Below are 16,135 nucleotides of genomic sequence, written 5' to 3' on the forward strand. Positions count from 1 at the left end.
TTGTCCTTGAAAGCTGGTACACCTGTGAAAACTGTAAAACTCCCCCACATCTTTTGCAGTGGCTTTTGAAAACAGTGTCCATATATTTATTTTTAAATGGCAAACACAAAGTGCAATGTCAACTAGGCAGTCACTTTTGCTCATTCCAGCCCTTATGCTACCCCCTCCAGCTTCACTGGCATCACTGTTATGGGGACATTAATGAATCAACTTCATGAACAGAGCTGTGTTAAAAACTTAGTGTAGATACCCTACTTCTACTCCATTTATGTATTCAGATTCAACAGTGTAGGCAACATAACTAAAATGTATTCAGTTCTGCCCATTCTCCTTCTAGAGTGAATTATTGGGTTTTAGACAGTTGAGCAGAACATCCTTATGACTGTGAGAGCAGTAACAGCATATTTTTTTCCTTTGTTAAATTATTTCCTCCACAACTCATCTTTTCTGCTTCTGTTTCTGATCAATCAGTGGTTTATAGCAGAGCTTTGCTTCACTTAGGATTTATTTCATAGGAATTGAATAAAGAATGAGGTCACCTAAAATTCAGTAAGTTTCATCATTGTATTTCGTTCATTTTTGCCCCTTAGACATTATTTTATTACTATGTTATTGTATAATGAATGTGGCAATGATGATTAAGCAACCAAATGCAATGTGGTTAAAGGGCTTCTCAACTGACCTCCTTCACCCTTCGAAGATACTAAATTGTACTCCAAAGTCTAAATATCAGGAATTTTATGTATTTTAATACAGAATTTTCTGAAGATATAAAGATAACAATGCCGGTTATAATATTTGCATGTGTACTTGTTGTCCAACCCACAACTGTTAGAATAATGTTTTTGACCTAGTAGTTCCAACTGTGTCTCTCAAAATGGGTACCCCCCCTTTTTATTTGGGCTGGCTCAGCTCAAATATATGACAGGTTTTATAACAAATAATCTAGTTATGCTTAATAAAATTATAGCATAGGAATATTATTGTAATGGTCCTTTCCCAGAAGCAGTGCTATAATTAATGATCTGTCAGCATTTCTATTACAACTGCTATTGTCAGAGGCTTTAAAAAGTAGTAATTGAGAACATACTTTGCTGAAACATGGCAGAGAAGTTCTCAACCTTTAGGCAGTTTGGGGGCAGGTTTCTTAAGGTAACAAAGCTTATGCAGTCACACTGTCTGTCCATCTGTCTTCCTGTCACTTTGCTCCTAGTAAATTTTGAACCCATTGGCCAACCAGCCAGATCTGGCAAAGAAAAATGTCTCCAAGAGAACAAATATTTTTTTTATATTGGGACAGTTGGCAACTGAGTAGGAGTAGGAATACAATATAATGCCCTCTGGGAGGGAAAGTTAACTTCTGTGTTTATCCTGCCCATTTACCATTCAGCACATCTGAGTGGGAATCAGTCCCGACATGTGCTGCATCTTGCCAATAACTGGTGAGTATAACAATGGCTGAGGATCACAGAATCATAATCACAGAATCATAGAATGGTTTGGGTTGGAAGGGACCTTAAAGATGATCTAGTTACAGTCTGTTTTCATACAGTAGAATAATAGGTTATCTGTTTTTGTAGCATACGCCATTATATTGTTTAAAAATGTAAGACATTTGTTTTATTACATACAGTATTAAGATTAGAACTGATTATGAAAACAACAGAGCAGTATACTCTGGGCTATCTTCTAACTTTGTATTTAATTGTTATTCAAGGCTTATTGGGTGTTGGTTTCCAACAGTTTGGTGACACAGAAAAGCTAAAATCCAGTCCTTTACAACACCTTTTTGAGGTAAGTTCAGAGAAGACCAACTAGGGACTTCAGAGGACAGTCCATTTGACTTGGTTGTCAGTTTTGTACAGAACGGTATGTCTGCAGGGTCATGATGAGACTCGTGTTGGATTTGGACAACCTTGCTTGAAGGAACAGTGCTAGCCTGGGCCATGGCAGCAGAAACAGTTTTCACTAGGCTGTGGCAGCAGAGACAGGTTTCATTAGGCTGAAAAATGCCCCCCAAAAGGAAGGTAATCATAGAGGTACTTAGGCTGCATTGATTGCTGCTACCACCACAGCCAGCTTGACTGATATCAACTGTCTTAACTGGGTATAGTTGACCACTGATGTCACTGTGTTAACTGGAGTGAAGTCTCGCATCTGATGCCATAGTATGTTGGTTACCAAAGTTGTGAAAAAAAGTGGCATGTATGCTGTAAAAATCCTCTCATTGCTAGTATTTTTTAGAGTAAGTAATATTTCCATTGCTCAATACACAATTCACTGTGGTTGGGGAAAGTGATCTTTAAAGTGTTTTGTATCTAATTTGGAGCCTTAGCATATATAGGTAAGAAGGAGCGACTATCACTTTCCAGAATCCTGTTCTGGGTCTTGTGTCTTCAGTCAGTGTGAAAGAGCCAGAAACATTAGAAGATGCAGTTTCTGCTGACAGACTTTTAGGAAATTCCTTTCAGCAGTAGTTTTATTGCAGGAGGTTTGCCCTCTTGGTTGCCCACAGTGCTGCCCAGCATGGTGCAAGTGCTACAGATTTCATTTCTGTGTGTCATGGACAAAACTGAGTCAGTGGACTGTCAGGTTAGCAATAAAGATTGAGGTAGTTTAATGAATCTCATTTTTCTCCAGGACTAATATGGTTTTGGTTGCTGGTTTGCTCCATTCAAACATGCCTAATATAATCTGAGTTAATATTTATTTCTTTCTCTTTACCATTTCCTATGTCATTTCTTGTTTTATATAGTGCAATGTGCAAAAAAGGTTTTTGTCAATCTTTTGATACTTGTAAGTGATCTTTAGTTGACAACTGTGCTGGGTGTAACACATACGTGACACGTGAGAGAACGTGACTTTATGTACTTACCTGCACAAATCCAACAACCACAAGGATAGGTGGACAACATTTTATGACTGGCTAATGTTCAAGCCCTCATCCTTTAAAAGGAAGATCTCACATGTTAATGGGGTTTTGTCAGGGTTCTTGTGTGTCACTGTCCAGTGTTCTCTGACTACAGAGCTGAGTTCTGCTTCACCTTCAGTATGGGAGCTGTTGCTGATGCCAATTTTCGGGCAGTATGTCACAGGATAACTGTTCTCCATAAATCTGTTTACTGGCAAAGGAACAATTGTGTTTGAATACTTGGAGACTCTACAGCTGAATACATATTAGGCAGATTGTTTATGTGGCAGAGTAGCTCCTTCTGAGTTTACCAGCTTCTTTGATATAAATTTTGTTTGCTTGTTCCCTCATCCCGGAGGCCTGCTCAATAAAATTGATGGAGTCTCAACACAGGTGTATTAGAGCTGTAGAGCTGATTTAAAGAGATGACGAGAAGTAGTCATATTCTTGTGGTTGTGCATTACTGCATATTATTTATTTTTTATTTATAGTTTCAGTCCCTTCTTAGGATTTAAATTTTGAGTACTTGAATTTTGCACTAAAGCTTTAAAATACCATCTATTGCAGTAGCATGTAGGCTTTATGACCTTATAAAAATTACCTTCAAGGGTAGAGAACAGTATTCAGTCAAGCTGCAAAAGATTCTAAAATAGTAGTTGTTTGAGACCAGATTAGTTTCTCAAATATTGCCAATTTTTAACTTTTTCAGCTGTATTATTGGTTTATATCAAAAACTGAGATGCGTTTCAAAGTGGTAATTTTTCTGCTGTTGTGTGAAACTCTCTCCTATAGTTAGTTTAAAAAGAAAATTTCCATAGCACAATTTCTATATAAATAAATGTATAGACAAATGTACCTTTCAAAACCTCTTTGCACCTTCCATTTAATCAAGAATCAGATGCAAATGTGCCTTTTGCATTATAACATCAAAGATCGAGGGGGTGGGGGCATGTTAGAATATGTGAAGCTACTGATGGGGAGGGGGAGCATTGTTGTTGGAAAAGGTTGAATTTTCCCTCAACTTTAAATTTCTTTTTTGTGGCAGAACTAAGCAAACATTAATCTTTGAGGCTTATCAGCAGTACTGTCTGTTAAAATCTCTAAAAATCTTGGGACATAAAAGGAAGGGGAAAAGTTCAAGAGTTTTGCCTTGGAAGGTTTTTTTTAATAGGCAGAATTCATTCGAGCAAGGTATTGTTGGCACACTCATTGGCCAGACATTGTAGGAATTAAGTGTTTGTTTGTTTGTTTTTTGTTTGTTTTTGAAATCAAGATTGCATTGATTTGGGGATCAAAACTGTCTTACAAAGGCATAAACAGCAGTGAACTACTTGGGTCTAAATACAAAGTGTAACCACTGGTTAATTTAATTATTTTTATGTAATGCTTTTTGAAAACTTTTCCATGGGCTTTCAAAATGCTAGATGTGGAAGGCAAGGAATCATTATCTAGGCAAATATTTGACCTTTACATATAAAAGAATGTTATAGGATAGAATTATAGAATATCTCAAGTTGGAAGGGGCTCATAAGGATCATTGAGTCCAGCTCCCTGCTCCTCACAAGACCACCTAAAACTAAACCATATGACTCAGAGTGTTATCCATATGCTCCTTGAACTCTGATAGGCTTGGTGCCATGACTTCTTTCCTGGGGAGCCTGTTCCAGTGACCTCATGACCTATTGCTGGTCACCAGAGAAAGGAGATCAGCATCCCCCTTGAGGAAGTTGTAGACTGAGATGAGGATACCCCTCAGCCTTCTCTTCTCCAGACTGGAGAGCCAAATTTGTTGTACCTAGATACAGTTGGCTGATACAAGAGTTAGTGGTGCTTTTAGCAAACACACAGCACCTACGTGTGCGTCCAGGCAGATGTTGACATTCATACACTTGACTTCAGCCACAGAGAGACATCATGTATTAGTATGGGTGCATGGTGCTATAGGTAGGTGACTTTTGGATCGGAACTGGTTGAGGGTTTTTTTGAGCTTGTAAAACATTGAGTCTCTTCAACTTTGTGGTCTTCTGGAGAAAAGTCTCTGGTTTAAAAGTCTGGGATGGTTTCCCATTCATGCATTAATTAGTTATTCCGTATTCTGCTGCTGCTGTTGTTCCAAGGTTATGAAGACGATGATAGTGACAGCAGGAAGGAATTATGGTCTTAGTCTTGTATCAAGATAAGCTGCACATTTTCCTCTTTAAATGGGAAATGTGTTCTTTTAACACGGCTTTAAAATTTTTATATTACAAATGTCATCTTTAAATGTATTTGTATTGTTCTTGTAGATCTTTGCTCTGCTTATCTTTATTGGAGGAGAGGATTATACTTCTTCAGCATTTTCAGTGTCATTGTATTTTAGGTGTATGTGCAGATTAACAAAGCAGCAGAAGATGAAAACACAAAGAAGCTGGCTAAGGATTTCTTTAGAAAACTGGAGGAACATGATGAGCAGACATTATCACTTTGGAAACAATTTAGAGACTTCAGTATTGAGGAATACGTCCGAATTTATAAGGTACAAATGATCCACTGCTTTTTCTTTATTGTTGTTACAACGGTCTCTTTTTATCTGTTGCTCCATCAATCTAATTGACAGTGCAGAGCACCTTTTCATCCAAGAGACTGCCAAGCCCTGAACTGATTTAGGAACAGAGTTTGCTGTAATGCTGTCAATTATTTGCCTTTCCAGCAAACTTTACAGTGATGGGGGAAGATATTTCTAAATGTGCCAGGTTATGCCCCATTCTGTCTGGGAAAAGCACGGTAGTCGATTTAGGCAGTCACTTTAGTTGCTGACAGCCTAGATATATTTTGTTTAATGGATTCCATGTAATTGACCCTCTGAGTTATTCTGCCTTCTCAGAAACTCTGAAGCTCGGAGTATGGTGCTAGGCAGCAAAGCAAATCAGTGGTAGATAAATACCGTTCAGTTTTGCTTTATCTTAAAAGTCAGCAGCAACCCACTAAATTTAAGTTTCCATGTCATAAATTTTATTAGGAGATAACTCTGTTTTCACACTTGTGATCTAATGTTATAATGCAGAGCTGTGTATGTTGCACATTAAATTGAGTGTAAGTAATTATAGCACAGGAGTTTACAATAGTAATCAGTGCATAAATTACCTGCAGGTTGGGTTGAGTTGAGTTAAATATACAGCCATCTGTTGCATACTGTAATCTCAAGAATGGAGCCAGTGTCCAGTGTTTCGTGGGAGATGTTTGTGCCACTGACCACAAAATGAATCTTAGGAGTTTGGAAAACAGGAATGAGATACAACTTCTATCACTGAATCCGGTCTTTTTGTATGAATACTATGTAATCTTACTGAAGAGTCTATCTGAAAACCAGCTAGTGTTCTTCTTTCCCATGTTCTTTCAATGAAATTCTTTCATGGGTGCCCAGTTTTAATGGGCTTAGACATTTTTTTTCTAACTCATAGCTCCAAAGAATTTGTGACTTGTTTTATACCACTTCCTTCTCTTAGCATTTTTCCTTACTTAAAATTGCACTTTTCTATCTCCTTTCTCTTGATGTATTTGTAGAAATTGGTCATATCTTCTTTTATCCTTGATTGCAAAGTTAAAAGAGAAGTGGCCTGCCCCTTCTTCAATAATCCAGATAACCTAGCTGTGCTTTAATTTCTTCCCTAAAACATATCACTGGGTTCATGCCAAGTACTCTGTTAAGATCTCCTAAGTGAGACACAGCCTTGATAATCCTGGTGGGAAGCTGACCTGTCCAGGTAAGTTGGTATTGGGCTGTGTATGCAGCAGCATCATGATGGTCACTCGTCGTTGATCACATGAGGACTGGTGCTGCTACATCTTTCTCTCTGAATTATTTTTCAAACTAATAAGTATCAAGCTGATGGACTTACCGCTTTGTTGCACTCAGTTAAAAACCTGGTATTTTTATACTATCATATTTTACCTAGTTTTGACAGCTAAGGTCATTCCATCTCTCCTAGGTGTACCCTCTGCCTTCCTAGTAATGGTGATTTGTGTGTGCTTAGCAGTGTTTGTGAGCAGCTCCTGCTTATTTATTTATTTATCTTAGCATCCTTTCAAAATAGGATTGATTTCAAGTCCAAGTAACTTCTCTGCAGTCCAGTGGTTTCACCTCTAGCACAAGTTAGAGATCTACCTCTGAATTTTTATGCTAATAGCTCTCTCCAGTTTACTCCTAATTTCTCATGAACATTATATCCAACACCGTATTAAACTCAGGGAGACTAATTCTAATGCAGAAATCGATTAAATCAAAATCCAGACATCCTTTCTTTTTAACAGTGAAGTGACATTTCCTGGAATAAAATTAGTCTTTGCACTCTATCTGACCTGTGACACAAACCTATAATGTAACTTAGTTTGAAGAAATGATTAGCCTCAGTCTAACGTTTCCCTTCTTTGATGTTCTTGGAACTTTTCAGCGTCTGGGAGTGCACTTTGATGAATATTCTGGAGAATCATTTTACCAAGAGAAGTCCCAGGAAGTTCTAAAGATGTTGGAGGATAAAGGACTCCTTCAGAAAACAACGTATGACCTCATTATTCAATCTGCTGGTGTAGATTACTTAACAACTCAGTTGCATTTCAAATGAAATATGATGACTGAGGTGTATATGTCATCTATAGGGAAGAGTTTTCTTTAGATGGTTTTGGTAGCTGTCCTAGTAGAAGGCCAACAGGAGTTGTGCACTCACAGCTCAAAATTGAGTTTACTTTTCCTTGTGGCTAGCACAGAAGCCTGGCTGTGACAAATTAGGTGCAATGACAGTATTCAACTCCTGATGGCCCTTTAGGCTGCTAATTACTTTAGTAGCTACATGTGCCATTTAATTACTAGATTTAGACGAGATCTTTGCCTTGATGTGCTGCCTGGCTGAACTGAGACAGAAGCTGTAGTCATGAAATGCACCAGAATGTGGGCAGGCGGCTCTCTGGCAACAGCAATGGTGACAATAAATATAGATGAAACAGTCTTCTAAAAGACTTAAAGGATACAGTCATTCAGAGAAAAGAATGAGGTTGTGTAGAGTGAGGAGGTTCTGTGGCAAGAGGCCTTAATTTTGTTTCTGACCTTTATCTTATCTGAACTTGACCTGTATTTTGCATCTGGCTTGCAGTTACTTCAGTGTTTTCTCTCAACTTACAGAAAAGGGACAGGAATTGTGGATCTTTCAGAAAAGAAAGACCTCTCATCGTTTTCCACTGTCATGCGTAGTGATGGGACATCGCTTTATATAACAAGGCAAGTAAGCCCATCTGTGTTTCTTGCTGTTGTGGTTTAACCCTGGCCAGCAACTAAACCCCACACAGCTGCTCACTTGTTCCCCCCCGATGGGATTGGGGAGAGACTCAGAAGCGTAAAAGTGAGAAAATTTGTGGGTTGAGTTAAAGACTTTCATAGGTAAAGCAAAAGCTGCATACACAAGCAAAGCAAAACAAGGAATTCATTCACCACTTCCCATGGGCAAGCAGGTGTTCAGCCATCTCCAGGACAGCAGGGCTCTGTCACACATAATGGTTACTTGAGAAGACAAACACCTTCACTCCAAATGTCCTCCCTTTCCTTCTTCTTGCCCAAAATATATACTGAGCATATGGTATGAAATATCCCTGTGGCCAGTTTGGGTCAGCTATCCTGGCTGTGTCCCCGCCTGGCTTCCTGTGCACCTGGTACCATATGAGAAGCTGAAAATCTTTCACTACTTAGTCACAACTAAAACATCAGTTATTTTCATTCTGAATCCCAACCATAGCACTATACCAGCTACTAGGAAGAAAATTAACTGTATCTTAGCCAAAACCAGGACACTTGCCTCCTATTTTGCCAGTAAACTTTTGTGCATGATTACATTTGTAACTGATAGTGCAGATTTTGAAGCTTTATTTATTTTTGGGCTGGAGCACCTTTGTGAATGAGTAATTGTAACTGAAGCTAGCAATGTAACTATGGTGAGATGAAAATGGGTCAGGAAAAACTGCTTTTAAATACTTTTTCTCCCCTTAACCAGTCTCTTCCCATAAATCATTTTTCCAGTTGCTGACTTTGAACACAAAGCTCTTCATCTAATAAACACTTGCCAAATAATGAAGGTTTTAGAAATACCTTTGCTTAAAATGCTTACTGGCAGTGTGAAGCAAAAAAAAAAATAAATGGCTTGTTCAGCCATGTCTTCATTGACTCAGTGGGCCACCAGCAGCATACAATCAATTTTATCATTGTTTTCCTGCCTTCTCATCAGTATCCTAAAATTCCTCTTGGGTATTTGTATATGGAAGCCTTAACAGTTTCTTTGTGCTAGTAATGTAAATAATTCAGATGTCTAGCCCTCAGGGTAAACTGTGTACAGCTTTTCAGGACAAGGGTATTAGAGAGATGCTGCAGTCAATGCTGTACAGGCAGGGGCTGAATTCTGCAGCAGGACAGAAGCAAGGCTGCCACGGCTCTATGCCCACAGGTCCAACCAGCAGTAAAGGCTGAGCAGCTGTTCCCAGTAGGCACAAACATACACACATGCATACATACACAGAGCCAATCAAACAGGGCAACACAGACAAAACCACTCAGCATGAATGGCATAATTTTGTTCCCCTGGTGCTTATTAGGGTGAAGGTCTAATAGTGTGAAGCAATATACGTGTGTGTGTATATATATATATACACACACGTATATATGTGATAAATATTTTATACGTAAGTAATATAGATATGGATTATGTGTATAGAGTATGTATACATAGTGTGGATCTCTCCAGTAGCTGAGCTTCAACATTGTGTGCCCCTTAGTTGCCCCCGGATCCCCAGGTCTCCCCACTTGCTGGCACCCGGCCGTGCGAGCCCCCACGACCCATTGCCCCACTCCAACTGCTGGTACAGACAGAGCAGCTCCCTCGAGTAACGAGGCTTAAATGTGTGGTCCATCCAGCAGCTGGCCCTGGATCTCCCCTGTTGCCTCCTCCACAGAGACACACATGTACATAGGTGGGTCTTTCTCCATTAACCCCATGCCCCATGGTCTCTCAGCAGTTGGCCTGGACCCCCTGATGCCCACAGTACAGATTCCTCTGGGTGCTTCATCTTTGAAGACACACATGTGCCTGGCTTCCAGGGCACTTCACCTGCTTGCTGGCTAATTCAGCTTGATGTTTGCTGTCAATCATGTGGACATGTGTGTCCTCACTTCGCATGTTGGCAGCAGAGACATCTTGGCGTCTGTAACACATGGTCAGACTCTGGTTGCTATCACTTAATTTCACTTACCTCCAGTCCTTTCAGTTGCTGGCACCACAGAGTCATACCCTGTATAACCAGTGGTTCACAGCTCCAGTTGCTGATACTTAGACCTCCAAACATACATGCACACAGAAGAGCGACAACCTCACCCAGGAAAAGTTTAAGGTGGAGTTTAATGAGAAGATGACAGGACAGGCTGTGCTGATCAGGTGCAGGGCACAACTGGACAAACATACTAACCAGCAATCAGTTTACAAGCCACCTGCCCCTTTTATCATGTTATCTGCCTTCTCATATCTTTTGTTCCTGCCCTAAACATCCCATAATAAGCCTTGTGCAATTGCAAAGTGCTTTTCCCTTGCATCCCATGTGTTCCATGTCCCTTAGGCAGTAACCTCCCTCAGTCAGAAGGTGGTCCACAGAGCTGCTTCTTGTGACCCCTGAGGGGGGTTTCAGACTGGGACATGGGGCTAACGGCTTTGCTGTGACGGCCCTGGGAGAGACTCGAGTGAGTTGTTTCTCTGTCTGCTTTGTGTGTGTGAAGATGAGATTTTTATCATGTAGCCTAACACTGAGCACTGGGTTAGTTTTCCAGGAGAGGGTCATTTCTCTCAAGTTTCCCAGTTGATTGATTGTCCTAGCAGGGAGACAGACCAGAACTGTTTTCTCAGTAATTTTCATAGCTGATGGTAAAAAAAAAAAATTCAAACACATTGTGAACAGAAATACACGTGTCCTCTTTTTTATGTCAGGCAGACATGGACCCTCTAATCTGGCAGTCCTCTTGCCTCCATAAAAGTAGATTATTTTCCCGAGGGGCAAATTAAGAGGTATGTTTGAGTGACACTCCAAACAGTTTCTCATTATCTTTTTCAGAGATCTTGCTGCTGCTATAGACCGAATGAATAAGCATAGCTGGGATACTATGATTTATGTGGTAAGTAATTCTAGATTCACCAAACACTTTGGAGCCTGACTGTCACCAATAATCCAGGGAGCCTTTTACTCCCAATATGATTCTGGCATGTGTCTTTTGGGGCAGTAAAATAGATGCCCTTACTGCTCAGCAACTGTCCCTCTATGTGGCAGTGCTTCTTGGTTTTGTTTTGATTCACAACCCACCAAAACAGTTGAAAAATCAGCTCTGGAGTTATTCTTTGTTTTAAAAATTAATTGCGATTCATTTTAAATGGACTATTACTCGATATATTTTCCATATAAATGTTGTGATTAATATTTTAAAAAGTCAGAAAAAGCTGTTAGTCTTATGAGAGGTTGTAAAATGTTAATTTAGAATTTTAGAAATTAATGCTCTGAAATGAATCTAGGTCTACTCTGAAGTCCTGGTGTCTCATCTGAAATGTAAATTTTTATGGCTTTGAACAGTGCCTTGGTTTCATTATGTGGAAGTTGCACATAAAGTACTGCTTAATCAATGTGGAGCAGTTGTAGACAGAAAATCTTTTTACGTTTCTTGGTTTGATTAATTTGCTTTTTAACAATTTCAGCAGTATCTGTAATCAATAGCAGGATTATCCCCACACTTGTGTGAAACTTCTTTGCTTTAATATTACCAAGGATGTATCACACAATGCGTTTACATTTTTCTTTTCCCCAGATTTAGAACAAAAAAAATTGAAAACTCTATTCTATTATGTGAAGTCAGTTAATGATCTGAGGAAAAAATCTGCAGGTTTCTGGCATGTTCTTTATGATGTGTTTGGTAAAGCCCATAAATATTCTCTGGTACAAGTCTTTCAAAAGCCAATATAATATTAGAAATACCATGAATCAGGGGAGGGGGAAGAGATCAATAAGCATGAAATTAAATACCCAGATAGTTTAAAGTGTGACTCTTAGTTAAGTCACATTCCTCCTTTTATTTTCAGTCTTCAGGAAAGATTCTACCAACTTGTCATTCCCACAGGTGGTCACAGAACAGGTTTTTTTTGTTGTGTTTTTTGGGAGGAAGTTACCTCTACTGACTCTAAGGTAGTAGATTCACTGGCATCGAAGGGCAGTGTTGCTGGGAAAGTGCAATGCTTTAGGAGTTAAGGAAGCTCCCTGCTTAGTTCATGTGAGTACAGAATTATTTGTATTTTTTATACCATGAAGTAGCAGGGACCAAGGCAGAAGAAGTCATTAGAAAAAAAGAAAATAGTTGGGTGAGTATTTTGCACGAATTAGGATGGGGGCTGAATGTTAAACTAATAGAGTGAGGAGGTACAAAAGCAACAGTTTTGAGTTTACTCGCTTCTCGTAGCTGAACTCTGGTAATCATTCACTTCCTTGCCTGGGCATCTTTGATCGACTCCTGGTCCAAACAGATACACAGCACAGCCAGACTGTGGTGTGATCGATGTGACCGTCAGAATCTGTCTCATTCAAGTTGGTAATGACAGATCAGCCTGTCTAGTCCTGTCCTCTCAACCTTGCTAAGGCTGCGTAGTTTTGGGATTACATGGTTAGTATTTCTATAATTTCTGACTTTCCGGGGGCTTAGAAAGTGGGTCATAAAACAAGGGGTGGTAACGTAAACTATTAAGAGAGTTTGCGGGACAGATAGCCTGATGATAGAGCTGCCAGCCTTGCTGAGTTTTGCTGCTGTTTTGTGCCAATGTTTTGTAGTGGGTTATGATTTACTCAGTGTTACCAGAGGTGGGAAGACTTCATGGTTTTAGGCAAGAACACTGATATTTTTAGTCTTTCATTATTAAATACAAATGTATTTCAGAATCCCAATCTTGTTACAAGAAAATTATTTAGAGTCTTATTGCATAAGATCATCTTATTCTTGTCAGATCAACTTGTTTAAAAGAACATTAAGTTGGTTTATTAGTTGTAATGCTACAAATCAGTGCATTCATCAGTTTATATTTTTTAAAAATCCTACTTAATTCGTAAAAATGCAGTGATATGAGCAAAACATTTAAAAATGTGTGACATATTATTAAAGAGGTGCTAAGATTCTGTTGAGTGTTGTATGCAAAACAGGAGATGAAAACACTTCTGTATATGAAGAATTAAATATTAATATAATCCACATTGTCATTACTGCAAATCTCTCCCATAAAGCTAATCGCTTAGACCGCATTTGGACACATGTGATTTTGGGGCCTGTAAAGAAAAAAAATGCCATTCTTCATAATATGAATCTTCTTTTTGAGCGTTTGTGTTATTTTTGCCATGCTATGAAACTATGAAAAAAATCTGGTTTCAGTGTCTGTGGGTTCTTCTTTTTTAACCTACTTACACATCCATGTTTTGAGTATTAATTTTAGGCAGAGATAAAGTTGTGTGGTACTCCTAGTATTTATTTCCATCCTTCTTAACAAATTTGCTTTTCATGCAATTTTAATTATGTGGATTGTTCAAGCATAATAAGCACTCACTGTTATGCTTCTTGCTGTATTGCACAGCATCCCTGAAACACAGGGGTTGATACTTAATTTTCAGGTTGCCAGCTGAAACCTGGAATTCAGCTTGTACTGCCTGTTAGGTGTTCTTACCTTGGCTTCTCTTTTCATGTTCTTATTTCAATGGGAGTTTAAAGGATCATTTTAAAAAGCTATTAAATTATTATTAGATTATTTCTGTTGATGATTTTGAACATTGTTCTGTATGCTATTTCTGTGTACATTGGTTGAGACAAGTAATTGCAAACGTAAGTTGTCTTTTAGTTTTGTTTTAGCTGAAAACTCCGCTCTGTGAACAGTCACAAAGGAAAAATTCAGTTCAGGACTGGAGTCTTTTGTCAGTGAGTATGATGTTTTATCACAATACCTACTCACAAAAGACTGCAGTCCTCCAAAAAGGCTTTTAAATGCTATAATTGTGGTCCAGGTGGTGAGGGACATGCTGTTGTGTACACAAAACTAAACCATTTTCTGTCACAGAATATAGAATCTCATGTAAAACAGGAGAATAGAGATGGATTCAGACCTAGAGAGAAGTAGAGGAAACCACGAGGCAGCATTGGCCAGTGAGCTGGCCTCAATCTAAGCTTGATAAAGTTCATTGTGAGATCTTTCAGTGAGAGACATCTGGCTTTGTTACAGGTACAGAGAGCTTTTCTCATATGTAAATTGTATGGAAAAGAGCTTGTAAGGCATTGTTTGAGATGCTGAGCACCGCCATCCATTTATCAGCCTTGCTTGTGAATTGGCACAGAGAGACGTGATAGATGGGAGCAGAGCAGGTTAGGAGGGACCGTGAAAGAGGAGGCAGGTGCTTGAGGTTTGATACAACGACAGAGTTGAGAAAAAATGCAGATATGCACTTCACTCGCTGCTGACTCTGTCTTGCAACACCAAACTAATAAAGAAATAGTGATTTTTTGTTTATCACTGCAGTGTTTTTTAAGGAGGGACAAAGGAGTCTTTAAGTGATGAAGTCAAAGCAACTAGGTAAGAAAGTGAACTTCATAGCAACAGCTGTAGCTGGAAACACAAAGATCATGGTTAGACATAAAGAAACTTCCACCAGAAACTGCCTTGAGTTGTAGGAGAGAGTAACTGGAAGTAGAAGAGAGCACAAGATGCATCATTAATATGAAACCGCGATAATTTATACTTTTTTAATTATGCACCGGACTTATGATGTAAAGCTCCTCAAATCATGCTGGAGACAAAAGAAACCAGTGGGTTCTGGAGAGAGAGAGCTTAAAGAAGTGTTCTGTTCCTAAGCCAAAGGAACCTTAAAGTTTGGTGATGTAGAATATGGGAATATAACAAGAGCAGCAAGGTTCTGAAGTGAAAATGGAGACATTTTGTTTGATGGGCAGCTCACAGTTTATGTGACACTAAACATCAAGGTTTTGTTTCTGTTCATGGCTTTGGCTTCGTGACCTAGGAACAATGATTTTTTCAAAGGTAGGTTACTTTTTCTGACAAGATGCAAAATCCCATTGCCATAGATTCCAGCTGTTACATTTTCAAGTCTTACCTGTCCTTATAGGTCTTAATTCTGTTTGTGGTGGCTTACTGGCACAGTATGTGTGGTATTGTGTGTTTGTGTGTTAAAAGCTAATCCTTATCAAATGTGGAGTGTGTTCTAATATGCACCAATTCTATTCCTTAGACAGATAAAACTCAAAGTAATCACTTCCAACATTTGTTTCAAATACTGAAGCTCATGGGTTATGACTGGGCAGAAAGGTATGTATTTATGAATCTTTATTACATACTTTTTTTCATTTTTTAGGAGTACGTAATATGTGCACTGGAATTTCAGTGGAGTGTTCTTTTGGAGAGAATCTCCTGATTGTATCTATCCACCACCACACTGTAGCACATCATGTACGCATTTTGGATGAAACTAGGCTACAAGACGTGCTGCTGGCGTGCAACCACTGAGCTCCAGAGTGCAAGCAGACATTTGGTCTGTAGGACCCAACTAATGCTAGTCCAGTGAGGAGGAAAACATAAGAAAACAAAACCTTCAGAGCCATGTGCCTTGTGGGCTTCGGGTCCTTGGCATCAACCTTTTCATTCTGTATGTCCGCTCCTGCTGGGCTGCTTTATTTTATGTGTTCAGGATGTGAAAACCCTGCCTCTCAGTTGAACCGGTCTTTCATAACTGCTTGATGTAAAAATGGGAAAAAGGGAAACAATCTTTCAGAGGCTTCATGGCATAGCTTCTGGGGTATTGTGTGATCCCATATTAAACAATTACTTCTTGAAGTACAATATTTTAGCAGTGATCTGAATCTGAGTTTGAATTGTGCTTCAGGCTTGAAGTACCTATTGCAGGGAAATGTATCCCCACTGTTAATCATTGTAATTACCAATCTTGTTAGCAATCTGAGCAAAGGTCAATAATGGATCTGCAGGCTAAATCATATTCCTCTCCGACAGAATGCATGTCTTTTGTGGTTAAATACAGAATTTTAGCCTTCAGGAATACTAATCTGCCTCCTTTCATAGTGCTTAAAGTTGCACTGAAATTACCTTAGATTATGGATCCAGAATAATGCTTGGGATTATT

At 39.0% G+C, this 16,135-nt stretch overlaps 1 protein-coding gene across 2 annotated transcripts in view; it reads left to right on the forward strand.

The window, feature by feature from the left end:
- RARS2 (arginyl-tRNA synthetase 2, mitochondrial) overlaps positions 1-16,135 on the forward strand; it is a 38,431-nt gene that overhangs the window by 11,581 nt on the left and 10,715 nt on the right. For both annotated transcript variants that reach the window (XM_082048537.1, XM_082048538.1), the window contains exons 8-13: positions 1,718-1,794; positions 5,271-5,426; positions 7,342-7,448; positions 8,067-8,162; positions 11,027-11,087; positions 15,230-15,306. In XM_082048537.1, coding sequence (XP_081904663.1) covers positions 1,718-1,794; positions 5,271-5,426; positions 7,342-7,448; positions 8,067-8,162; positions 11,027-11,087; positions 15,230-15,306 — 574 coding nt within the window. The remainder of the gene's footprint in view (positions 1-1,717; positions 1,795-5,270; positions 5,427-7,341; positions 7,449-8,066; positions 8,163-11,026; positions 11,088-15,229; positions 15,307-16,135) is intronic.

This window comes from Streptopelia decaocto (genome assembly GCF_964273445.1).
Source record: "Streptopelia decaocto genome assembly, chromosome: 3".
Taxonomy (NCBI): Eukaryota; Metazoa; Chordata; class Aves; order Columbiformes; family Columbidae; genus Streptopelia; species Streptopelia decaocto.